Source organism: Pyxicephalus adspersus, chromosome 2 (assembly GCF_032062135.1).
Source record: "Pyxicephalus adspersus chromosome 2, UCB_Pads_2.0, whole genome shotgun sequence".
Taxonomy (NCBI): domain Eukaryota; kingdom Metazoa; phylum Chordata; class Amphibia; order Anura; family Pyxicephalidae; genus Pyxicephalus; species Pyxicephalus adspersus.
The window spans coordinates 35,800,987-35,828,160 of NC_092859.1; the positions used below are offsets into that span (position 1 = coordinate 35,800,987).

A 27,174-nucleotide genomic window follows, 5' to 3' on the forward strand; every position below is an offset into this window, starting at 1 on the left:
CCATAAGATATGACTCTAAAGCATTTGGTTCATGATGATCTATAAGAATAAATGTCGGAAGTATCATCTCCATTTATTACGCTCCTGCCTACTAGTAATTAAGGTGCCTAATCCACCTACCTACACCTCTAGTAAAGAGGAGGATTTGGACTCAAATCTAGAAGCTAGTTAAATTTTTACTTTATGACCAATGGTATGCACGTTTTTATTAAATCTAACCTATTATGCTGGCTGAATTATGCTTTAATATTGTGTGTTTACACTCTGGTGTGTGCAGATACCTACAGCTTCATTCTTCTTCATCTTCAGACTAAAGACTTTGCAATACTATTAAATGTATTGAATTTTGGGAAGGGGGGCAGCAGTGAACAAATGTGCAGGGGGAGGGATAAAGCAGTAAAACATGTGCATAAAACAGAATCAAAACAGATGTGTGTGGGTAATTTATAGGATTGCTGGCATTGATTCTCGTTGTATCTGTGTGTGTGTGGGAAGGGTTTTAATGACTGAGAACAACTATGGTATTGGTGGTGGTGTGGGGGTTACAGTTTTCATAAATGCTTTTGTTATATAATGCATAATGGCACTTATATCTCACATGAAATATGGTTTATTTAATGTGGGACAGATTTTATTTGATTGGATGTACAGTAATAGGCATAGTGTACCTAGGTGGCATTACGAAAAGTTGTTTTATCTTCACTATTTCACATACAGTCTGGCCCCTCTAACACTTTAAAGAACAGTGTACCTGCTCTTCAATACCCCCGCTTTAATAAGATACAACTCCTCTGATGTTTTCTGCAGGGGCACTTTCTTTGTCCAGTTTCATTTTCTATATGAATCCTGCATTCTTTACTGTACACACAGCCCACCATATGGATATTAAATGCACCCCATATTGGGCACGGTTTACTGGTTAATGCCCAACAATTGCCTGCAGCAGTAAAACTCTGAGTCCAAGCATGCTGATGCAATTAACCAAACACAGAACAAAACATTGATTTTAGTTCATTTTAGATTAAGTTTCAGGTCATAACAAGTCAGATGTTCTGTATTGTTATGGTCACAATCCTCCTAACAAAACGGTTTATAGCTCTATAAAGTTACCACGGTTATTATAAAGGTGATATACAAACTACAAAAGGAGCCAGAGCAGAGTCACTTTGTTCTGAATGGAAAATGCACTCCATCTTGGTCATTTCATAAAAGCACAAACCTTACAAAATGGCGAAAAAAAACTGTAAGAAAACCAGCATCAACCACAGTTAAATTTAAAAACTACCATTGTCATCCCTGTGAAAAAGCTCACAATATCTAAATAAAAAAAAAATACTTCAAATGAAAAAGGTTTAAAGAAGCCAAGGAAGGAAAAAATATTGGTTGTTGCTGTTATGACCTCCTTAAAGCAAATCTTGACCCCCGCCCCACACCCCGCCTTGATACACTGAATAATGTTTCCGAAAACTGTGGCAAATATTTTATTTTACAATACAGCGGCAAGATGCACAGTCCTGTAGTAAACTGTCAGTTATGGCTTACATCTACATTTAGGTAAGGCATATAAAAGCAATTCTGAAAAGGGCATCGATCTACCATACCACCCTACTGGCCTGCTTATAAGGGGGCAGAAATTTAACAATGACAGCTGTCTTTGCCCACAAAATTTTAAAGTGTAACTAATCCTCAAAACAAACAAACGATACTGCAGCTTGGTAATTTTTAGATGTGGTGCTGCATATTTTAAGGTCCTTAATTTTGTACTGGTGATTCTCAAATTAACAAACATCCTGCCCCATGGTGACCATGCTCGTCCACCGTACTATATCATCTATTACAGAACATATTTTCCCCTAAAACAGTAGTAAAGGTTCTGTAGTCCAAGAGAAAGCTAGGTAAATGTTTTTGTCCTCGATATTATGTATATGGAAATGACATACCAAGACACCTGCTAAGACTTGTCTTCCTCTATCAGCAATGTCTCCATGAACTGTCTGGTACCTGAAACTCTTCCTAGCTAAGATTGAGGTAACAATGTTTCTGCCATCATCTTCTAATCACTTCCCAACATCATTGTCAATGACAGAAATTTTCTTTCCACCACAGACAACATATCCAAGGTTTTCCCCTTTCTTCCCCCCCATGAACATCCAAACTGCTAGTACATAACCTCATAATTAGCCTTGACTCGCATCCTTACAATGCGTTATATTACTCTCATCAGATAACTGCCTCATGGCCGATATCGGGCGAGAATATGGCGTGTGTACAGCGCTCGTCCATGAATCCATCCTGACAGATCCACACACAAACGATCGTAAAGAAATTAAAAGAGGGGAGAGAATGCCGCTCCGTCGTTCTTCCAACAGATCAGTGTTTTATGTACAGTGCTTGTTCATGCATCGTTCAGTCTTATGTCATTGGAAAGGATCGTGAAAGATCCTATTGGGCGTGTGTATGCAGCCTTAGGTACCACTCTCAAAATTTATAATCTGGTGCTCTTCTTTGCATACCTCAACTTTTCAAAATATCTCAGAATTAAGTTACTTTAAAAAAAATAAAATAAATAAAGCATCAAAGCTCTTGTTTCACCTACATTTATACTTTGCTACAAAATCAAACCCTCATTGCTCCTCCAATGACCTCACTCCACAGCAGTTCCCATACATGGCTCCTAGACTTAAAAAAGCTGCTGCCATATTCTGAAACAGGCCCAAACAGGCTACCCAACTTATCTTCCTCTCCGACAATTACGGAGCAACCACAGTTCTAATGCCCCAACTTTTTGCATTCACCAACACTTACCTAATAGACTGCAAGGATTTGGCCAGCATTCTTTACACTTTCTGTATCATGTATCATACACTTTCTGTTTTTGCTGGATTGCTATGGAAGTTTGTAATATGTGCCCCCTATTTTTTTGTACAGTGCTATGTAGTATGTTGGCAATCTATAAACTTTACCTTTATCATATAGAAATTATGATTAGGGTTTACACACACAAAATACCAATATTTTCAACCACCCCCACTTTGTCAATATAAGTAGTAAATAAGTATATAAATAAAGAGTTCCAGTACAATCCTCTATTGATTGGTGCATATTCTGGACTGTCTTGAGTGTCTGGTGCCAAAATCTTTCAGTTTTACATTGATGGGTTTTATCAGCATCCTTTTCCTTTAGTCAGGTGTTTAGTAATAACACACAGAAACAAAGGCCTTTTTTATTGCTGAAGATATCTACCAGCTTTTGTATCCCAACCATCAGCAGTAACGTCAGTGCATTGTATCCAGGGAGCTAAATGTGCAAGACCTGGGGTCAGAGCAGCTGAATACACCCAGCTCAGAAAACAGAGACAATGAATTGCAAATGACACTCCAGACAAAAAGCAGAGAGAGAAGGAAGGAGCGAAAAAAAAAACTCATTCACTGCAAACATCACAAAAGGACTGTGCCTGGACTGAATTGGTTTTCTGTACACACTGATCCTGTATGACTGTGTGTGGTAAGAAACTAAACCTTCCACAGAGGGCAGAAAATCAGAATCTGGAGTTGTGGGTGGTTCTTACGAAATAAAAAAGATCAACATGGGATATATATATTATATATAAAAGACACAAACTAATGTAGCCAATACAATATTAAATGTATTTATGTTAAATGCAAGCAGTGCGACGACCTATTTTTGGCCTGGTTTTATGGTCTGCTCTGCAGTTTTTGTAGAGCGGAACTTAATTTAAAAGAAGAAGTAACTTGTGGAGCCAGTTAGCTGTGATGAAGTGTGCATGTGCTAACAAAGAGAATGCTGAAAAGAGGATAGGGCAGATAATAAGTCTACCACTTCTCTTGCATGGTGCAGTCACACAGTTGGGGGAGGGACAAGACCTCTAAGTATAAACTAAAGCGGAGAAAACCAGGTCTTCCTCCAGACAGGACTGTGCATATCTCAAAACAGGGACAGACAAAGCAGTTCCTAAGTATTATATCTGTGTATTAAGTAATTTGTCTTAAGTGCAGCATTAAATCAGAACTAAACCTTGGGGATATTCACCTGCTCCCCTTCTGTTGCGACCAGTGCCATCTTCTCCCTTCTGTATCCTGACCGTCGGCCAGCCTGACTGGGAAGGCCGAGATGACCTAACTCCCAAGCAGGCATTCTGGAGTCCAATCAGTCCAAGCACCTGAAAGGGAAGTCGCGATTGCTGGGCATGCTTGGCAACAAACTCAGATGGGCAGCGATCAGGCAGGTAAGAATATTTCAGAAGGGATTTTGTCTTTCCCTTTATGCAATAAAGTCCTGCCTGACACCAAAATTTAAAAACTGAACTTTAGCTCCACTTTAGATCTTTGTTCCAAATCAGGATTTTCGACTGTCATGCAGGTTACAGATCTGGAAATTCACACTAAGCAAAGGGTACCTAGAGTACACATAAAGCACCAATATGAAGGCTCAGAGGTCTGAGAGGGTATGATCAAATGCAACTTATAAGTCAGGCTTCACTAATTATTTTAGCTGCCTGTATTTTGGGATCTGCTGACCTTTTTAATTGATTGTGACACTTTTATAACATTTATCTTTTAACAAATGCTTTTTGACTTTCCAACCATAATTACTATTTATTATGCAACTTTACCTAAGAAATAAAATGTAATATAATGCAATTTACAAGTCATAAATTTAGATAGATGCAGTTTTCAAAGACTCCCCCAATCCTTATTTCCACTTTGTCAATAACACACTTCCGATTTTAGGCTGACAATAGTCATTGTGTTTTATCTATGAGAAGGCATAACAGCTTCTCTTCTCCATCTCTATATAGCATATGGGAGGTGTTCTAAATTCCAAAAAAGTGAACTAGACAGAGCTATCAACAATGTTTTGGATTTTAGTGCAGCCAAAGCAGAGTACAGGGAGGTAATAACTAAATTGCTGGTAAGATGAACCCCTTTATATACATAAAACAGTGCTATTGATTGTATATTTACCATTACAATAAGGAAGAAAATAAAAGTTCATTGTTAGAGTTTTTGTACATTTTAAGTTGTGCATGTGCTTGTGCAGAGGGTGTGTATACAACTGTGTATAGTGTTAAGAGTTCTTCTGCTCCAACACTGTGCACACTGCCACACAAGTCTCACAAAGACGAAAAACTATGAATAACCTTTAGATATGAAAAAATCTTTAGAAGACAGAGTCAACATTTTTTTCTGTACACAATATCAGTTTTACATTATACGAATAGAACGATTTAGAGATTACAGAGTTCTTCTTACCCATAGCTTGTTTCCCCATAGCACACTGGTAGGTATTTCTTGGGGACTGGTTATGATGAGGATATGGAATAAGTCCAGCACAAACCCCAAGGAGTGTAAATGGCTCAATCTCCAAATGTGTAGTTTGTCTTGAAGGAAGAAAATTTTTTTTTAATAGATGTAACAAAAATTATACATACATTGATATGTTCTTTTGTATGAGACTTTTTGTGTTTATGTTTGGCTCATTACATTTTGTTTTTTTACCCTTTTTAAATTCACCATAAATGAAGCAGATATTTTTTCAATCACCTGGTGATTCTGCCCGCAACAAACTTCCTGTGCTAGAATAATAACAATCATCCTACTGTATCAGGTAAATTGAAACCAGATAGAGCAGCAATATTGTTATTGTCAACACCAAAAAGGTGCAGTTTTGCAAGGCTCAGAGATAACTGGGAACATTGCAAATGATAAGAGTAAATACTGCAAGATCTCTTCTAATTTATTTTTAAAACTTATTATGATGTTATCAAATATAACAAAACACTTAGAAAGATCTATTTAACAAATCATAAGGCACCAAATATAAGCCGCTCACCTTTAGAATTGATAATGATAAAGTGATAGACTGCCACCAATAATGCATGATATATGGCATTGTTTTAGAGCTTCACAGCTTCCATGATCTTTGAGTGAATGGTAGGCAGCAGAAAAGGGAACTTAAATGCAAAGCAAACATGTTTCATTTTATTTTACTCTTCAGCAGCATTACTTTTTGTTTTCCTGTCATTCTTTTCTGCCTTTTGAAGTGTTGTTTTTGTGCCAAACCTACCTTTTGGAATTATGGCAAAAAGTTAAATCTTGGCCTCATTAGAATATAAAAAAAAAAAAAAAAAAAAAAAAAAAAAAACACCAAAAGCTTCAACTGCAAAAAAGAGCTTCTGTCTTGCAACTCTTCTGCATCACAAAAAGAAAACCATCTCATCAGTGGAATTTCTCTTTTCAGAAGTGGAATTTCACTTTTCAACATAACAATGACCACAAGCATACATCCAAATCAACAAAAGTATAGGTTCACCAGAAATAAAAATTTAGAATGGCCCAGCCCTAAATCTTACATAAAATCTGTTAGGTGACCCTAAGAGGGTTGTGCACAAGAGATGCCATCACAACCTGACAGATGTGGAGCACTTTTGCAGAAAAGAGTGTGCAAATATTAAATCCTACCCAAAAAAACAAAAGGTTCTTCAACAAAGTTTAAGGGTGCGCACACTTATGCAAACAGCCTATGTAAGCATTTTAAAGAGGAAGTAAACTGAAAAATGCCCAAAAAAATACACTTACCTTAAATCCCGCAAGCGCAGTCGATTGGTCTGGTATCGTTCACAAAAAGGCTCCTTCTGCGCATGCCCAAGATGAGATGCTCGGGCATGCGAAGAAGCAGCACCTAAGAGCCTCCCAGGATGCGTGACATAGGAATCCCGGGAGGCTTTTGCGTAGTTGGTGTTGCACCCTTTTTTTTTTTTTTTTTTTTTTTAATTACACTTAAAAAAAAAAATACAGGATTTTTACCTTGTCTACCAATTTATGTAAAGTGAAAATTCTGAGTTTAGGTATGTTTTAATATTTATATTTTTTCTCTTAACATATTTGTTTTTCCATTGCATTTTACACAGGTTAGAGGTTTCAGGTGGGAAACATTTTAAAATGATTTATTGTGGTCTCATTTTTTACATCACAAAAACCTGGCATTTTAACAGGGTTGTGTACACCCACTTATAAAACCGTAGATAGTTTATTACTATAGCTTACTTCGTAATGGTGTGTTCGTAGAGAGATATGTTACAGTCATTCTCTTCATTTACATCCAAATATTCAACAAGACCCTCGTGAAGAAAATCCTCAAAGCTCCTGAAAATGGATAAAATTATGAGAAGTTGTGTCTTGTCTGTACCTAAATCTTCAAACCCTGTTGTCACTGCTAAAAAGACTGCCTTGTCCTAAGACCTCTTTTCATAACAAACAGCTAGATGCCAGGCTGTCATTTCAATGCTCTTCAATACTTTCAAGTCAGTGGCCCAGAGTAAACATGCAGAATGCCAAAATGTCAAAGTGTAGAAGAGTCTGGTTAAGCAGCTCATTTTCAGCCTGGTTCTGAGTGTGCAGAGGATAATGAAAATTCCTAATAGTAAAGCAGCTGTATTTTAATATATTACTTGAACAAACAAGACAACAAACGGACCTAAACACCTTGTGTGTCTGGAATTTCTCCTTAATGAAGTCATCTCAGAGAGACTTCTGAAGCCTAATGACTAACATACCTGTAACCTTGAGAAAGTTCCTGGATGTGTTTGTTGGTCACCATAGACCTCTGATTCTTGACAATAATATAAGGCCTGGAAAGAAGAACAGGTTGTTAGTACACATACTTACTAAACCAATATTCAAATAGTATATCCTTTAAGTATAGTATGCATTCAGGGAGATATTTTAAATATAGGGAGACCTTAGTGGCTCTGTACTACTGCTTCCTGAAAGCCAAATCTTTAGGATAACAGTGGGTCAGTTAACTCCTTTGCTGGGCATACACCAAACAGTATTTCTAAGAGATTCAATATAAAAAAAGAATAAAAGTAGGCCATTTCTGAAAGATGTTTGATATATCATTTGAACATTGTTTATTAACTGATGTTATTTGTCAGATCAAGGTCTCTTTGCCCACCAATAACTTAGTTCAACAGGAGTAGCAAGTGAAAAGTGAGAACAGCAGACTGCTTCTGCAAGGTTTGTCAGCACAACCACTTGTGGGACAAACCAGGTCTGTATGTGAAAAGGTGACAACACTGGTGTACAATTGGGAGATACAGAGTGTTGTCATGTTGTAATAAAAAATATCTTAACAGGGTGCCAGAACCACCAGTTATTTTACTAAAATATGCAGATTAAAAAAACAAATTGTAAATTACATTTGAAACTTACATACAAGAATTTAGTAATGGTGTTTAGCTCCAGCTCCAACAGAACAAACTATAGGGGTGGGTTGCATGAAACATGCATGTTTGAAATTGCATATTTTAATAAAATGTATATGTGATATTATTGATTAGGTTTAGAGCTATATTAAGTAGTCTAATGTAAAAAAAAACAGAGGACAAGAGAGACGTGGGTGTTATGCAGAGTAATAAACAAAATCCCAGAGTATTTGTCTGTTATCAGCAACAAGACACATTCCTCCTGTTGTCCTAATTTACTGATATCAGCCAAATAAAGCAATCAGCAGCTCAAATATTTCTATTCTCTCACATTGTTGAGGATGTGGTAAAGGGGTTGTGTGTGTGGAAGAGTAGGCCAGTTCATAAAAAAACTCAAGGGACCAGTCTCTGTACCACAAGTAGCTAGCAGCCATTATTGAAGCTCAGGCTCTCAGCCACATTGGCAGCAAAATGACACTTCTATTACTCAGAACAAGATGGTAATGTGGTAATTGTTTGTGTGTGTTGGCCATCAGCCTATGCCTGTATTCTTTGATAAATGATGTCTCTATTTATTTTAATGAACCTGTTAATGATTGACAGATATATATATATATATATTTATAAAATAGAAATATATTCTTAGAAATACATATAATAGAAATATACTTCTTTGCAAGCTCAAGGTACATACATTTCTAATATATATATATAAATTTATGTACCTTGAGCTTGCAAAGAAAAAAAAAAAAAAAACTACAGCTTTCAATTACAGATCCAGATGGAAACCTTTGGACTAAGTGATTAGAAAACCACAGGTTGCAGAACATGATTGTGCAGGAAGAGCATTTGTGAAGGTCTATTGAACACTCAGATAACAGAGGCGTGTGGCCTATTGGGGACTCACCTCCAAGAGGAGACACATAGACAATAGTTGGCATTTGAGATTTAAAAGTCAAGAGTGCTCGGAATAAGAAGCAGAAAGAAAAAGGAGCAGTGGCCTCTAGGTGCTTCTTCGCCTCTAAAGAATGCTGCGTAGCACTGCCTGTGCTCAGTGCTCTTGTTATCCAAAGGCTATTATTTAGACTAATTATTTCTTCCTTGCTCTTAAAGATGAAAATAATGACCTGCACAGCCGGCCACCGTCCGAGGAGATGTACACGCAGCGGTCTGTTAGGTTGGTGGAAATAGAAACAAACTCAGTGATGTAGCCTGCTCGTCTCATCAGCCGAAATGTTTTCACCAGTTTCTGGTGGTCCCGAATGACTCCAAGAATGTTTCCTGATTGAAAACAAAAAAAAAATATTGACAAATCAATATGCACACAGCAGAGGCACAGAAAAAAGCAGTAGTACACTTCTAAAAACAAAAAGTCAAAAAAGACCATGTCGCTTTTTAATACTATTTGTACACAAATCCCAGGATTTGAGTCCTGTAACCCCACCTAATACAAAATATATTTTGGAAAAAAATCTCTAAGTGACAGATCAAGAAAAAGAAGGTGAGAGATACACAGGCAGAAATAAAGACCCTCATATACATCAACGCTGACTTTTTTTTTTTTTTTTATGGGCACAAATTGATGGCCAACTTTTACCTTTCCTACGGTAAAGTATTTTCACACAGGGTCCTCTAAAGTCTAGGGATACGCATATGATTATAAATACAATATAATAATTGAGACCTCACACTGGGCTTTATTTAAATCTGTGAACAGTTACAACAGCAGCTCATAATGAAGGATTTAATTTCATAAAGAAAATAATTACTTGCATGTTCCCATTTATAATCGCTTACACAAACCGTGTTAATCAGTCTCCTCTCCTACTCTATCTGCATTGATCTCTCTAAACTAATGAGGAGATAGCTGGGGCTTTACAATCTGTGAGTCACTCACTCTACAGGGGGCAACATACATAGAAATTATAAACCTGATGCATCCGGTGTATAAAAGGGTGAAGATAAAAATTGCTTTAATTTTACAAAAAAAAAAACTTCACATGGCAAAACCCATTTTCCCAATAGCCTTTACTGATAATTTAATTATACATAAACTAATGTTCTATGAAGAGTTTTTATTGAATTAACCCCTCCCCAGTAAGGCATGCTTTGCTACTTTTCTACAGCAGGAGTTCATTACTAGTAAGCTCCAGTGCCAGCATGTACCAGAGTGGTTGACATTACTACTAGTATACCCAGAACAACCCCGACTCTGTTAGTTCTGGAGAGAGAACCATTACGAATAGGTCCACACCTGTGGCGATTTTGCTGTGCATTTACCGATTCCTCATGCCAGGAACCACTGCCTCAAGGGGGACGCTACCTCACCCTGAGACACCATATCACACGCCATCCTCGTGCATTAATCATGTTCTGAAAAAAAGAACATGCTTTTCCATCTTTCATTAAATTGTCTCCCTTTTGCATCAACTTTTCTCTTGTTGGACATTTTGGGAGTGATTGCTTTTTTGTTCTTAGCAGCTTTTTCTGAGGTTGGTGTACCTAAACTATCCTGGCCTGTCCATGTGAGGGGAATGGAGCTACGGACTGTGCTGAGGTGGAGTCTGGTAACATTGCTAATGTAGCATCCCACTGGGATTCCATACCTGGAGCAGCAGCAGTATACTACTGGCAGCAGGATCGGGACTCTGTCACAGTCGTGCTGGGTCTTAGCAGGAGTGTGAAGAAGCAACTGGGGGTCCTTCTGCCTGCAGCGCGGTCAGGCACTTGTGTGGACCACCCTGCTTCAACCTTGCTTTCTGTAGCTTTCCGAGATGGGATCCTTCTGCCTGCAAATGTCAGGCGGCACAGTCACCGTGGGCTGGATTCGGCCCCTGGGCCTTGTGTTTGACACCCATAACTTAAAGCCTTTAAAATTATGCAATGCTCAAATTTTCTTTTTATTAAAAGTTTTGGATAGAATAGTTAAACATTAGAACATCTTTCAGAATTTTATTGCATTCCTTTTTTTTGGTAAAAATTATCATCTAGAGAGAAGGGTAAGTTACTTTAGGTCAGTAGAGCTAGATAATATGAATAAGTATTCTATATGTGAAAGTGCATCTTTAACAGCTAAACAATTATTGTAAATTACCATTGAGGAAGACAATAAATACATTAGGATAAGCCAATTCTTCACCGCACAACAGATTGACATCTTCAACGCCAAGATTTCCAGCCAACTTTATGATTGGACCATCCTCCATATCAGTTGTGATGTGTGTCATTAGTGCAAGATTCTTCACTAGACCACAAGCCTAAAATAGAATGTAATAGGAGACATTTTTATTGGGTATTTTGTGGCAATGGTATACCTTTTTGATGCACACTTATCTTTTCCCTCCAATATGTATGCACACTGGCTTGGCCATACTTGAAAGTAAGGTGACTTTGATCTACATTGATGTACTAAGAACTGTGTTTAGAACTGTATGTACTAAGGCTGCATTTGCTAACTTTTTTCCTCTTGACTTCAACTTCAATATCCTAAGCAGACAACACTATCTATGGATGAGCAGATGTCAGCCTAGCCTTCTTTCCTAATTTTTATTACAAATTTACAGTTTATCCACATTAGATGGGGGTGGGGAATTTGCAGTGTAATAAAAGATAGCTTGGACAAAGAACAACTTTGTTAGATCTATCAATTCTGTTTAAATTCTAGCAGCCAGAAAAAAAGAAATATGCACCAGCACCATATCCAAGGACTGGTGAGCTGCAGTATATTAAAATTTAAAATTATGTTTGGATATTCATTTTTAGCAACTTCCCTTGAGTTTGTCATGAGTCCCGCAATGCGCCTGATAATTAATAGGGTTGCCTGGTACCACTTTCTTTTTAAGTATAGTATATTTGTTAACAATGGCCCTGATTTATTAATTCTCTCTAGGGCTGGAGAGCATACACTCATCAGTGAAGCTGGGTGATCCAGCAAACCTGGAATGGATTTTTTATTTACCATTTATTTACCAAGTAATTTACTATTTGTTAACAAATGTTTTCAATCCTGGACCAGATCCATTCTAGGTTTGTTGGATCACCCAGCTTTACTGATAAAAGTGTATTCTCTCTAGCCTTGGAGAGCTTTAATAAATCAGGCCCAATGGGTGCCAAAACCTAATAAAAAATATAATGTCTACCAAACTCATTATTTTTTTCACAGTATTGGATTAACTTCTAATTTCTATGTGCAGGTATAGTGTATGAAAAGCAGCCTTCAATGCATTCTTCTAAGATACCTAACGTGGAATCTGATTCGTCACATCGGAAACAATGGAGGAAAAGCCACCCTCCTAAAAGACTAAGCAAGTTGACTTTGATTGTTCTGTGACTGGTGGCCAATGGTCCTCTAGGCGGCAATATAACTCATAACGAATGAATATGAAATACTGTTTCCCTCAATGAACAAAATACAAATATTTAAGTTTTACATATATTTTTAGTTAAGCTAGTTTTACATTTTATTAAAAAAACTCACCTCCCCTTCTGGAGTATCGGACGGACACAACATTCCCCACTGAGATGGCTGCAAAGATCGGGGGCCACTGACTTTCCTCGTTTTCTCAAACTGAGAAGAGATTCTGGTCATCATTCCCAGAGCTGAAATGAAAGACAGCCGTGACAGCACTTGTGTCACACCTTGTCGGTCCATTTTAAATCTTTTCAGAGACCAATTCCCCTGTAAATAACAAAAGAATCACAAGTCAATAAAAATATTTATCTGTATATGAAATCTTTGTTTTAGAAATATAAACTTAGAAATAGAAAATCCAACCATAACACAAATGTCACTAATGTGAAACCAACTTTTTTTTTTGGTGGTTTGTTTTACAATACAGAATTACTTATATGGCACAAAACCTATTTACCAGCTGATAATTCTGGCAAAGTAAAACAGCTTAATGCACATCCTCCAAGAGCAGCGATATCCTAATTTTGGCCAGGGGTTATATAACCAGACAGAAAGGAGGAAGCAAAATATCCAGTATAAGCTTCAGGAACCAGATCCTCCGACACGTGATGAGTTTGTAATAAGTTAGTAGAGGGTACTGCTATTTACAGGCCACATTGGGCTTTCTAACGAGAACACACTACACTACCTAAATTGCTTAGTCCAATGCTAGCAAGAGGATCGGTTACATCGTGTTAAAAAAAAATAATAAAAAAAATAAAAAAAGCACTTACCGTAGATATGGCATTCACCATGCCATTGGTGATCTGGTCTTGCCTCATATGTTTCACAACATCAAACTGGGCTGCTCTTTGTTTTGGAATTACTTGATCTGCAATCTTTTTCATCTCAGAGTTAAATTTTTTGAATAAGTCTTCAAACAAGAGGGAGAGTAACTGAAATGAAATAATTTGATTTAGTAAGCGCCACATAACACTGACAGATACAAAACTCCAAACTGATATACTAAAAATGATTCATTATATTTCATGATTTCCAATATTCCAAATCATCCTTGGACTAACATAGATGCACCCCCTCATTTCAAACAAAAAATTTAAACTTTTTCTAAATAAACACAGTTATAAACTGTATAAAACAATTTTTCCCCTCAAAATACAATTACAAAAATAATATACTCATGTCACGCCAGTAGATGTGCTTATGCTTTACCCTCATGTAAAGTGTGTAACAAACTTCTGTTGTTGGAAAGTTTGTTACACACTTTACGTAAGACCATGATGCCATCTACTGGTGGCCAATAATAATGCACAAATTAGCAAGTGACCCACATTATAACAAAAACAGTACAACATACCTGTTAAAAAGAGGGTAAAAAAAATATATTCAGGGAGAGGCCATGTGATTTAAACTTTCTGTACTTTGAAATGTTTTAAAATGTCACACCATAGATATACAGCCACATATTAATGTTTTTTTTTTATTATTCATGTAATGTGTTTGGCATTTCTATTAAATATTGTTTTAAATGTTAGCATTTTGTACCCTTTGTAAACTATTAACTGAAGTAGCCATATATATTTGATAGGTGGATAGGTTTATATTTGAGTATTACGCAAGTATATGTAGTAGAGGGATAGAGAGAATTTGTCTTATCTAGAGAACACCTTTTACTTTGGTCTAAATGACAACTTTAAAAATATTAAAGCAGCTGTGTGAACGTTAACAGACATATATGTAGCTTTACACACAGGTAGAATACAATGAAAATCATCATGCCTAAGACTTACACAGCACAGGTAGTCTTTGGAGGTGCTTTTCTCTACTATACTTAAGTAACACAACTAAGTTTTTATTCTGCCCCCATTCTTTCAATGAACAGCCCATCTTTTTTCCCCTATGCCCTCTTGCTTCCCCAACTGAGCTCTGCTGTATAGGTAGCTGCAAGAGACTGGTACAGAATGAATTTCAGGCTATTACACTATTTATTTTGCTAGATTAGAAAACAAACATAAAAAAAACACTTAAGGAATGGAGTTTATATAAATTAACTTGTATTTTGGGTTTTTTGGTCTCTAAACAAATGACATCTCCCCAGTACATCGTGGGTTAACGGACAACCTTTATAGACTTAACAGTTTATAAGACAGCAAATAACCGAAGCGGGAGGGAGGCTAAAAAAAAATATGAAAGAATTTAAATCCCTGCAACAGTTTCACCAATTAGCTTAATGTCAGAGAATTCTAATTAGGTGCCCTGAGATTGCTATTTAGCACTAAAGCTTTTTAGAGTGCCAAATTCTCCTTTTCACACAAACCAATTGCAAAATTAAAGACATTAGGCCGCCTTAATTACATTATCACAACAGCTGGGATTAGGCAATCTATGAAGTCAAGGCAGGATTCTTTTGTCACAAGGTAGAAATCCCTTGCCGCGCAGGGTGCTGGATTTTGGGGCCTGCGCCGTATCTCCTTCGCACAAAGCGAGCTGTATTAGGCAGAAAAAAATATGGCGAAACAAAAGAGACAGAGGGTAATGCTTTGCGAATAATGAACGCACGAGGAAAAGGGAGACAGTAGGGTGAAAAGATTAAGTCTCCAATCGGCGGGTTTTGCTAACACTTCGGCTGCTGGCTTGAGGCCTACACCAATCCTCTGGTGACAGAAGCTAAATCGCTCACAGAAAAAAAAATAAAATAATATTGCTTGGCTGCATATTCACATCTGCTATCTAAAGCTGGAACCCATTTCATCCTTGTTGCTCCCATGAGGTGTGAAATTAGCAGCAAAACCACGGTATTTTGTTTTCGGCCCTTTCTTTTCCTGCACAATAGCGTCTTATGTTTGCATTGTTGCCTGGGCTGTGTTTTCCACAGATCTGATCCCATTGTGAAAAATTTAAGTCTTTTGTTTTCGGCGCAGATTTTTTTTCTGGAAAGCAAAAGATGCATTTTACTGCTAGGGATGTGAGCCACACATCGAAAACAAAAGAAAAATTTTCTCATCCTGGGCTATAGTCTAGTATAGTAAATTTTGCAGGTAAAAGAATTAAAACAAAATCGAAAATGGAATAAGCAGAACCTCCAGAAATACGTATATGAATAGTTAAAAGTGAAAAAAAGGGAATTTTATTCCCTGCCTCATGCCTATATCCTGGTTGCACAGAAGTGCAAAACTCTTAAAAGCTCAATTTCACCATTTAAAAAAAAAGAAGCATCTTCCACACCCATAAAAATGACTGCTATACCAACCTATATGCTCATCCTCCACTCCAGTGATATTGCTAGCAATTTAGAATTCTGCAAATCAGTACCCTGTTATTTAGGGTAACTCTCTGCATTATTAAAGAGGAACTAAACTAAAAAATGGTCAAAAGAAAAAAAAATTACACTTTTCTTCAATCTCGCAGTGTAGTCGATCGGTCCGAAGGGCTCTTCCATCGAGTCCCGCGCCATCCCGGTATCCATGTTTTGGGCCGGCGCTCCAGCCGCTGCCATCTTGTCTTCTTCCGGGTTTTTTTTTACTATGTCACCCGACCCAGGTGCGAGATCGGGTGACGTAATTGGGGGAAAAAAACTTGCTGATCCCACTGCACATGCAAGAGTGGGCTTAAAAAAAAAAAAAAAAAACACACACACACACACACACACACACAGATTACATAAGATAAAAGGGTTGTCTATCCTTTTATGTAAAATTCTGAGTTTAGGTACACTTAAAGGATCCACCCATTGACAGAAGAAGAGGTCAAAGGGGAACTGTGATGTCACTGGATCAAAGAACCTCTGAAATGCTTGTATATATACTTTTGTATAGGGGGTGGAGTTGTTTCAAGGGGGGATTGCAAGGAAAGCTTTTTAGGGTAAGTTTAGTCACTAGTTGGGTCTTTAAACACCTACCTGTCCTGCAAGCTCCAATCTTTTGTTGCCATAATAATCTCGATCATCCACTTTATTTTCTCCTTGGGCCAAAATTACCCTGCGGACCATTACTGCCGTGTAGATACATTTTGATCTAAAATTGAATTCCTTCACCTAGAAAACAAAAAATGAACAGAATAATTCCAGTTTACATGCATTTTGAAGTCACACATTCTCTTACTACATGATACAGCCTTTATATTTAGATCAGTGCCATTTTTTACTTTTATATTCTCTGAAACAGACAATACAATTGGTACATTGTCAAAAAAAAAAAAATGATTCTGAGATGGGTAGGATAACAAAGTGACGCGGTCTCAAATAAACCAAACTGGTGTTTCCACATACTCCCAAACCTGTATCCTCTGATGTTAGGGCCCTAGGTCCTTGGACAGCCTCAGGCTCACCCAAACTTTTTGTCCTGGGACATTGGACTTGGCCCTGACTGGCTGTTGGCTCTGGGGTTTACCCGCATGTTGAGGGATATGTAAAACTAACAAAATACCCTCTGGTTTATTGGAATTGTTATGGTTAATGTCTGGCTTCGAGTAGAGTAACCACATTATTACTAATTACCCTGCCGTATGAGCACCTCCATACTGGTTATCATAGGGAATAACACTAAAAAGCAATAAGGAAGTTCAGTGGGGACATGTTACCAACGTATAGAAGATGCAACCACTAAGCTCTGCCTCCTGTTTTCTACAAATAGAATTAATAACATTCCATGACGGACATTATTTTATCCTGCAAGAAAACTCTTTCCCAACAGAGTTCATTCTGATCTCCTATGGCAATAAAAGAATATATTTTCTGTCCCATACAGTCATTGTTAGAGGCAAATTACTTACAGGCACATGAGTGAGTATAGTGGATGCAAGAAGTTCTCTGGCTTCATCCACTCTGGTCTTTTTGGGGCCTCCACCTCCCCACATTCTCTGTCTTCTAACCTTATTTCCAATATATTTTAGAGCCTGTAATTAAAAAAGAGAAATCAATTTAACACAGGTTATAGGCAATATTATTGCAGTGTTTGAGTTTTTTTTTTTTTTTTTTTATAATTGCTGTTGACTTTTTCAGTGTTGCTGATCTACTCCATCTATCCGTCTTTGTGCCATTTCATGCTTGTATGCATGAGCTCCGACATTTGCCTATACCTACAATGATGGACCATGAGCATTAGCACAGGTCCCCATAGTCTCACTGGAGGTGCATGTCACATAGTAATAGTCCTAGAGAGCAAGGTAGTTACTGTTGGAGTAATGGATTGACTTAATATGCATTGATTGACTTAATAGTGCCGAGTGGTCCGGTGCGGTCATGGTATGATCTGCATACTTATCCACATCCAGACATATCAGATACTGTCTTATGCCTGCAAGGGCTTAACAGGGCAGCTGAAGAATTTTGGATCAAAAGGTAAAGTAAATAAAATTATGATTATGCTAGAGGTATGTACTGTGAATGTATATAAATGCAAAGTATTTGAAGTTTTTCTTGAAGACTGTGTGGGAACTGTACACGGCCAGGTTAATAAATCCATCTTTCTCCCTTGTACAACTAGCAGCTGTCCTGCATAGCACTAAAACCTACCAAGCAAGATTGACCCAACACCGATAGGGCAGAAACAAAGGACTTAGTATATTACAGTAACTGAAACCACCTGGGCAGCTCTGGTCCAGCCAAGCGCATTACTTCAAAAGAGAAAACAAAAATCAAAAACCATAAAACTTTATTTAGTGCTAAGCACAACAAGAAAGCCCTGTAATTAGGGTTCCGTCTCACCAGAGCAACGTTTGCGCTGTAGGCTTTATTCCAACAGCTTAGTTATGTATTGAATATTTCTTTTTTTTATTTTTCAGACACAAAAGGTCTTGGGTGCATGCCACGATTACTTCATAGCATTCCCAAAAATACAATCTGGAAGTTGTAACAATCATTTAAAATATAATGGACACACCTGCATCTGGGTGAAGATCTGTGCTTTTTGGCATTCTTCCAAGCTGGGTGCAAAAGCTGCCATTACATGATCCTCCGTTCCAATCATCTGAACAATTTCTTGGTCGCTTTCAACCCCCATGGCCTATAAAATGAACAAGAGTACAAATGGAATAAAGGTTTGAATGAAAAAAAAAAAAAAGAAAAGACAATGAGCACAAAGTCAAATAACCATAGCACCCAATAATCTAAAATCAGATGAGATTATACATATACATATGAGAGATAAATTTACCGGCCAAATTGTATTTACACAGCCCTGTGATACAGCTTGATTTTTTTTGCTGTAATTAAGCAACACAGCTAGGTTACCTCACTGCCACCAGCCTGTGATTGGACAGAGAATGAATAGCAATAAACAGGCGAGATCATCTTTTTTTGTCTCTTCTTTGTGTTGACATGTTCCTTGTAATCTCTGTGTACCAAGTACCAACCCTTCCTCTCCCAGTTTTAGTAGTTACCCAGAGGCTGAAAACAAGTCAAATTCAGTTATTAATAATGTTGCAAATGAGAAGTGTATCAAGAAAGTACAACTGCCAAGCACCTTGCCATGGTTCAGAAACACACATTTAAACTGTTTCCTGTAGCAATGTGAGGGTCAGTAGAAGGAACCACTGATTCCTATATGAAACAATGGGAGTCAGATTTAGAGGTGGAGAGGAAAGAGCAAGAATGGCAAGATCTATCAATGTTCATTTCCAAAACAATTTCCAGGATAAGGGCCAATTATAAGGTTTTGATGAGATTATGCCTGGTCTCCGTTAGGATCTATTAAGCCAATCCTGCGGTCCCACCTCTTTGTTTTCGAGGATGTGGTCAGACTGGCACTACACTTCACGCTTAGTGGAGATTTCCTAGGGTTGAGATGTTTTGGATACGCATTTTCAACCTAATATACTCGGTCACCTAGGTCAACATCCTGAGGTAAATAGAGTGCGCTCTTTTTTCCCTATTAGAGGATATAGCTCCGAAACAGTTAACTAAAATAATTAAACATATTCTGTTATCAGCTCAGATTACATAGTTACATAGTAGGTTAGGTTGAAAAAAAGACATAAGTCTATCAAGTTCAACCAATAGGGAAATAAACATATCCCAGATATAAAACCCTATAAGACATAGTTGGTCCACAGGAAGGTAAAAAAAAAACCCGGTATAATTTGCTCCAACAGGGGAAAAAAAACTCCTTCCTGATTCCATGAGGCAATCGGATGTTCCCTGAATCAACAGTCTCTGTTATCTTTAAAGCCTTAATACCCAGTTATATTGTGTGGTTCTAGAAGTCATCCAGCTTTTTCTTAAAGCAATCTATAGTAGTTGCTGAAACTACGTCCTGAGGGAGCCGATTCCACATTTTCACAGACCTTACAGTAAAGAATCCCATCCTTATCGAGAGCTTAAACTTCTTTTCTTACAGACGCAGAAAGTGCCCTCTTGTTCTTTGTAATGATCTCAAAGTGAATAATGGGGGAGAGAGTTCTCTATATGTTTATATATTTATACAGGGTGATCATATTACCACTGCTTGCTACTGAAAAGCTTCCATTATTCCCCTTGAGTTCACCAAAAACAAACTTATAACTGGATAATGGTCAAGGACAATTTAACCTGTACTTCTAAAAACAACCATAACAAATTCTACAACACATGGGACCTGTGGTTAGATAATATAGAGCAAGGAAACCCTGACACTCCACCCCCCCATATGATATGATATAAAGGTAGCAGTAGATTACAGACATACTGCATTAGGATAATGAATTACGTCAATGCCAGAAAATAAAAGCCAACATCAGGCAAGATGTTTACCAGAATATATTTCAAAACAGTGTGTCCAATTGAAAAAAACAGAAATAGAGTTTTAAGTTAGGAGATCCCACTAACTGCCTCAACTTACTTGTTTTATCAACCGTATGAGATTTTAAAAAGATGGATGCAACATAGTTTGACCATACTGTCAGATGAACTCTAACCTGACCTCAGCAGAACCACTGCCTTTCTTGCTATGCAGAACAGATGAGAGTTGAGCTTAAATTTCATATCAGACTGAAATGTATCTATAAAGTTTCTGAACAAAGTATATTAACCATATTTCTTGCACTGTAAACGTGAAGTGAGCAATCTGTTTTTTAAATGTGTCAAACACTATTCTCTCTTGCACTACTTCCTATTACATTCACTGTGTTCATTACACTATTTGTTAATATCGGTATTATGCCATCAGCTGTTATGGCTTGTTGGCTCTGATCAGACATCTGGAAAGGCACAGAATATAATGGGCTGGCCTGAACCATTAAAGCCGTCTCAATGCTGGAGGTTAAACCTTCAGGCATGTGAAAACATACGTTTGGCAGTAAAAATAGGTGGGGTGTGGTTTTTTTCTCAGAAATCTGGTTGACATATTTGCTCAATTTAGCAATTTTTTGATTGTTGTTGGAAAATGCTTGCACTGTAATGATCACGTAATTGAGTTTTTTTTTCCCAAACTGCAGTGTTCAAAAGACACCTTGTTATATTTTACATCTTGGGATATCAGGCTGAGCTCAGCAGACAACCAATGAGAATTGCTGCTAAGATTTGTCACATAGGGTGCTCTCTAGGAGGTTATAAGTCCATAGATAAGCCTTAACCTGCAATGTAGCATGTGTATTATATGAAAGGTGCGCTATGGTCAAACAAGACAATTTTGTCTCCCAAGGGACAGAACCTGTGAGATAGTTCACACAGGAGCTTTAAGGTAGTCAGAACTGAATCCTCAGGATGATAATGAGCAAAGCCTGTACTCCAATGTTTTCATCAGGCTTTTGCAGCAGAGTATTAGTGCCCTGTCAGTAATGTGGTGATCCAAGAACTCCCTGCTTGCGATGAAGTAAAGCCATTCACTCACTACACACTTCTTGTTGTCTGTCACATACAGCTTGTTGGAATAGACACTGCCAAATCTGAATCCCCAATCCTAATTTGTCATAATAGTACAATCATAAAGCAGAACAATTTTAAATTGTTCTACAATTAAAATTTGCAAGCAGCAGCATTCTATTACTGTAGAATGGACGGGTGTTATTCCTTCTTAAAACATATCTAGCTGTCTGTTTACAATCTATTTATTAAGCACATAGAGCTGTGCATGAGCAGGTCAGTGTAGGATATTGGAAGGATTGTCAAGACTAATAACTCAATTTGCACGTGCATGAGTTATGTCATTCTGGTCTGGCAAATCAAGATGGCCAAGGATCTAGAGTGGTGTGGATAAAGCTGGCAGTGACAGAGCAACGACAGGTGAGTGCTAATAAACTGCCATAGGCAGGTATGTCCATGTCAAACGCAGGTCAGAAGATTCTCATGACTTCATAGGATAGTGAGGATCACAGTTCAGAGGCTGCATTTAACAGCATGAGGATCTATTAAAGTGCATTTGGATACAGACAGTAGGATAAATGAAACTTTTTCTGGTTTAAAAGGTGTGTTTGCCCTTGAGACCAGGCTTTTGAGCAGTGCTACATACAAATGTGAAAAGCTGCAAGTAACATCTACTGTCAAATTGATAAAACTTTGTGTTTTTTGTTTTCCTTATAGCACCTTACTAACTGACTGTTTTTAAAGTGTGTTATTAGCACAAAGTTCAGCAAGAAGCTCCAGCCTTGAAGTCTAAATTCTAGCAGCCTCAGTTTCTTGTGATATTATAGTAATGATTTTAAATAATATATGTATATGCAAAAACAGCCAGTGTATGTCTACAGATATAGCAATAAATATACACATTAAAAGAATTCAGAAGAAAGCAACAATTTTAAAATGTATTATTTCTTTCCTAAATTTGTCATACCCCTATTTAATGTACAGTGCTGCATAATGTTGGCGCTACATAAATACTGTTTATTAATAACAGTTGTCACATATACATATATACACACACACACCAAGTGTGACCATTTGTTGAACAAGAATAGTTAAGTTAAAATAGAATTATGTGGCAGTGGTGGAAAATTAGAAGTACAGTGAACAATTACAGGTTTTCTGAAGGTACCATAAGTGAATACCAAAAAATATGTAGGCTACAAAAATTGAACCCAATTTTATTTTGAATGGGTGATTTGAATGATGAGTATATATAACAACTGTTATTATTTCAATCAATGCCAGCAGACGGAAGACGGAGCCAGCGATCTTTACTGATGGCATTATGCAGTCACAAAGGATCTAGAACCGATTACTGGAGGATCTGGTCCTGAAGTGCAGGGAGCACGTACAGTACATTGTATTATACAGCTTAAAGTTTTATTCTAACAGGAAAGAAATTCTGCCTAAGAATCACACAAACACCAGCATACCAGGGGTAGACTTTAGGTAAAGCTCTTGTGAAGGGCATAAATTCCAAATTGTATGATTTCCAGCTTTAATAAAATATAAAAATGTGAAGAAATCCAGCACCCTCTAGTGGCTAAATGTAAAATACAAATAACCAAAATAAAACCGAAAAGCAAAGCACCTTGGGATTCAAAAGATGCAAAAATGTCACGCTGACATCTAGTTCTACAATAGACTACACATACCCTGTACAAATAACATTGCTCGGTGATCAAAACTGGGATATCAAACTATTGCTTTCATTGTCCACAGCAATAGTGGATCATCTATTTTCTCTTTCATATTCCCAAAAGGAAATGCAAGTAAGAAATCAGTTGCTAATTAAAATAACGACACTGGCTAATTTCAGTAATACGGAAGTTTATGCCCCACAATACAAATAACTGACCTTGAAGATAATGGCAATGGGAATATCTTCTGAGAGTGTGTTGTGCTTCAGGTAGAATCTGCCCTGCTTTACCACCAGATTGGTTCTGCTCTTCTTTTCATGAGTAGAGCTGTACAAGACAACACAGGACAGAAGTTACAGTAAATGTTGGGGTAGCTATATATTAAGGAAATGGTCTGTAGCACACGTGGAAACAAATGTGGATATCTGAAATTACCATTAACATGGATACCATTTGTTCACTTTTTCAGCTGTTCCATGTACTTCAAATACATACTTAAATGCCCAAAATATTTGCTTTTTTTTTTTTTTAATAAGCTATATATGCCCACTTTTAACATTCAGTGCATGTTTAACCTATTCAGCTCTCATAGCAGTACACCTTCTATAGGTCAGAGCAATTTGTACACTTCTGTTAAGGGTCAGTTTATTTAGAAATAATAATATGTATTTCTTTCTCAAGCTTAAGGACAAACATGGCTTTCTTTTAGGTAAGATTTCCAGAAAAAGCCCTCATGTATAAAGACAGGTCTTGCAAATCAATTATTTAATAAACAAATCCCACAATTTCAATTGCTTCTAGCAAATATCACAGCATATGTGGCATGATTTTCAACCAAAAAGACTAGATTAAAGATGGTAGATTCTGAAAGACTGAAGACCAAAGAGCTTTATATACCTGGTTACTGAAGCTCCAACAGTTCCTTTTCTGTCCGCTTCCACAATAATTCTGTTTTTAGACAGCTGCTCTTGAATTAAAATGACCTTTTCCACACCTTTAACAATGAAGTAACCACCTGCAAAAAACAAAAACGGTTTTAGAAAGATATTGCTCAATAGGAGAATACACAGGTTTGCTCAATTGCACAAACTTTTAAAGCTCCATCGTGTCTGCAAAGATGTGAACCAGTTCTAATCTAACTTCCTAAAACCCTTCAAGGCATTCTTTAGGGAACGGTATCCTTGCTATGTACAAAATTTGCAATTTATATGTATATACAGTAACTTGGATTAGGCTTTCACTCTAATACAATTGTTATTTTATACATACTACAAAAAAAAAAAATACAAAATTAAATATAAAATTTTACTTGTTTTGTTTCCCATAAAGATGGGGTTTACCTTTATACATTATATAAAAATTTTTGTAGATAGATTATGAAATAGAATTTCCATCTGTGACAGAAATGGACTTTGCATTTTAGTAATAATATATACTATACTTATTGGGTACACCCTGTTAGTACGGTGGTGAGGCCTCCCTTTCCGTCACATCCCAAAAGAGCTCAACTGGATTACTGGTGACTGAAAGCCACAAAAGTACAGAATTTACTGCCATGTTTCCTGCTGGATGTACCCATGAGAAGATGGGTACACTGTGGTTATAAAGGGATGGACATCATCAAAAAATAAAAAAAAACTGAGGTAGACTGAGGCAATTAAACCATGTTCAGTTGGCAGTCAGTGCCAACAAAACAACTCCCACAGAATTATATCACCATCACCGGCCTAAATTATTGATGAGTGGATCTATACTTTCATGTTCTTGATTTCGACCCTACGGTCAGATTGTCACAGCAGGCAACTTTACCCCCCCCCCCCCCCCCCCCCCATCTTTTCTTGCCCTATTTTTTCGAGTTTGTGCAAATTGTTCCTTGGGAGCATGTTCTTAAAATGACAGAAGTAGCCTTCGATAGTATAGAGTGGAGTTGGCTCCACATGGTCTTATCCAGATTTGGACTCCATGGACCTATTGCTACTTTCCTGGGGGCCTTGTATTCGGGCCTGCAGGCAAGGGTACATGTCTCGGGGGCCTTGTCTTGTGTCTTTAATTTACAGGGTGGTAGAACACAGGGGTGCCCTTTTTCCCCATTAATATTTGATCCAGTGATTGAGTCCTTGGCTCAATATTTCATCCAAACCAATACATTGGGTATTTCTGTTGGCCAGGGGGAGATCAAAGCTGCTTTGTTTGCGGATAATCTCCTTCTGTTTTTTAGAAATGCAAGAAGTGATCTACCAAGCTTAATGGAGCTGATTGAATCCTTTGGGAAGTTCTCAGGCTTTCATAATAATTATCTAAATAGCAGGATATTGTTTCTTAAAACAAACCACCGTTCTGAGTTACTCTTTTACGCAGAACAACTGGGATTACAGGTGGCCCAACATTATATAAAATATTTGGGTGTTAAAGTAACTGGAAACATTTCAGAGATGTATTGCTTAAAGAAGATCATAGCTGAACTTAACTGGAAAACGCTCCCACTTTCAATAATGGGCAGATGCCACCTCATAAAATGACAGAAGTGGCACCTCACAGTCTACTTGTAGCTGTAGCTTATCTGCTTCAAGGCTCGACATGTTGTAAATTCTGAAATGCTATTCTGCAAACTTTGGTTGTAACAAGTGATTTAGGTTACTGCTGTCTATCAACTTGAATCACTGTTGTACCATTCTTTCTGTCTTTATGACAAAAGTCTTTTTTGCCCAAAGAACTTCTGCTCAGTGGATAAGAAAAAATTCAATCAACAAGCTGCTAAAATCTGCTAATGAACCATAATGTGTCTTCTCCTACATAACTAGAACTGGCTTCTCTGACCTGGATCCAGCGGACACTCATTTAATTTGGCAAACTCAGCTGGAGTCTTCCCGGTCAGGACACAGTTGGAACTGCGAAGCATAATTGGCATCCTGCAACGAAGAAACAGATGAAAAATGCAGTGAAAGTAATTTAACCAGAATAAACTTAAAACAAAGATAAGTATATAAACAATTGCAAATCTAGATGTGTGAAGTCCTGAGGTTCCCACAAAGAATTACACTTCAGTTGGGTATAAGGGTGTGCACTGGGTCAACAGTGGGGGCATTAAATGAAACTTATGAGACTATTGTTCGAAAATGTAAGAAAATCACCCCAAAATGAAAGCATACAGCTACAAAAAAAATAGAGATCCAATCTTTTTTACCTATATACAATAAACAAACAGCAGCTTAAAAAAATATTTATTTGTAGATTTTGGAATAATTTTGTTTTGTACTACCTGCCGATTGGTAGAGCGTTGCGAATGATCCTTTGACTTCCTCTGGTATACTCAATGTCAACTGTGATAGGAGCAGAGTATGTCATGTCACGCAGACGACACTGGAGGACAACAGAAAGGTACAGACTGGGTAAAATGATTGTCACAACTAAACTTGAACCAACCAAATTTTTTCTGAAATACAAAACAATACAATCTACAAGAGTTTTATACCTCATGAGGAGATACTGGCCGGGTCACATTGAAGCTTTCTTCAACATCTGGAACACCAACATATATATTGAGGTATCTTTAAAAGGAAAAAAAATGTATTACATGCAGAATTAGTCTTTCATGAACTGTTAATGTTATCCAGACAACAATGTGGCTATTTTTTTTCTTACTAAGTGGTGCAGAGACAGAACCCTATGACAGGTATTTTAGGTTTATATGCTGTGTCTAGCATCAACTGGAAAGGGGAGATTGAAGCAGTAGTACATGCAGAAGATACTATTACATCACAGCCACAGCTCTGGACAGCTCCAAACTTTGAATGCAGTTTATTACATTTTATCAATTTCCTAGAAGATCTAGAACTTGTTTTTATAACCAGTCAGTGTCTGTTTGAGGTGTATGCTTTGTCTGTGGCCATCCCTTGCCATCCTTCCATCACAGCTAACACAAGCAGCTGAGCTAGAACTGCCATCCTTTATGAATTTGAACCTCAATCTTAATTCATGTCTGCCTAACTATAAAGAATTGCATCATAAGCACGCCCAAATAATTGAGATATATGTGTAGTTTTGATACAATATCCATGTTTTCTTCCTCCAGAAACGGCTA

The 27,174-nt window shown here is 37.4% G+C and overlaps 1 protein-coding gene across 1 annotated transcript in view; it reads right to left on the bottom strand.

Annotated features, from left to right (window-relative positions):
* The window catches only part of POLR3B (RNA polymerase III subunit B), a 59,841-nt gene that overhangs the window by 27,490 nt on the left and 5,177 nt on the right, over nt 1–27,174 (bottom strand). Inside the window, exons 5-19 of the mRNA XM_072400410.1 lie at nt 26,566–26,641; nt 26,353–26,453; nt 25,911–26,002; nt 23,991–24,108; nt 23,312–23,420; nt 18,518–18,640; nt 17,409–17,531; nt 16,537–16,671; nt 13,412–13,573; nt 12,705–12,905; nt 11,322–11,484; nt 9,355–9,508; nt 7,577–7,651; nt 7,068–7,166; nt 5,274–5,401 (exon numbers count right to left, since the gene is read on the bottom strand). Coding sequence (XP_072256511.1) covers nt 5,274–5,401; nt 7,068–7,166; nt 7,577–7,651; nt 9,355–9,508; nt 11,322–11,484; nt 12,705–12,905; nt 13,412–13,573; nt 16,537–16,671; nt 17,409–17,531; nt 18,518–18,640; nt 23,312–23,420; nt 23,991–24,108; nt 25,911–26,002; nt 26,353–26,453; nt 26,566–26,641 — 1,859 coding nt within the window. The remainder of the gene's footprint in view (nt 1–5,273; nt 5,402–7,067; nt 7,167–7,576; nt 7,652–9,354; nt 9,509–11,321; nt 11,485–12,704; nt 12,906–13,411; nt 13,574–16,536; nt 16,672–17,408; nt 17,532–18,517; nt 18,641–23,311; nt 23,421–23,990; nt 24,109–25,910; nt 26,003–26,352; nt 26,454–26,565; nt 26,642–27,174) is intronic.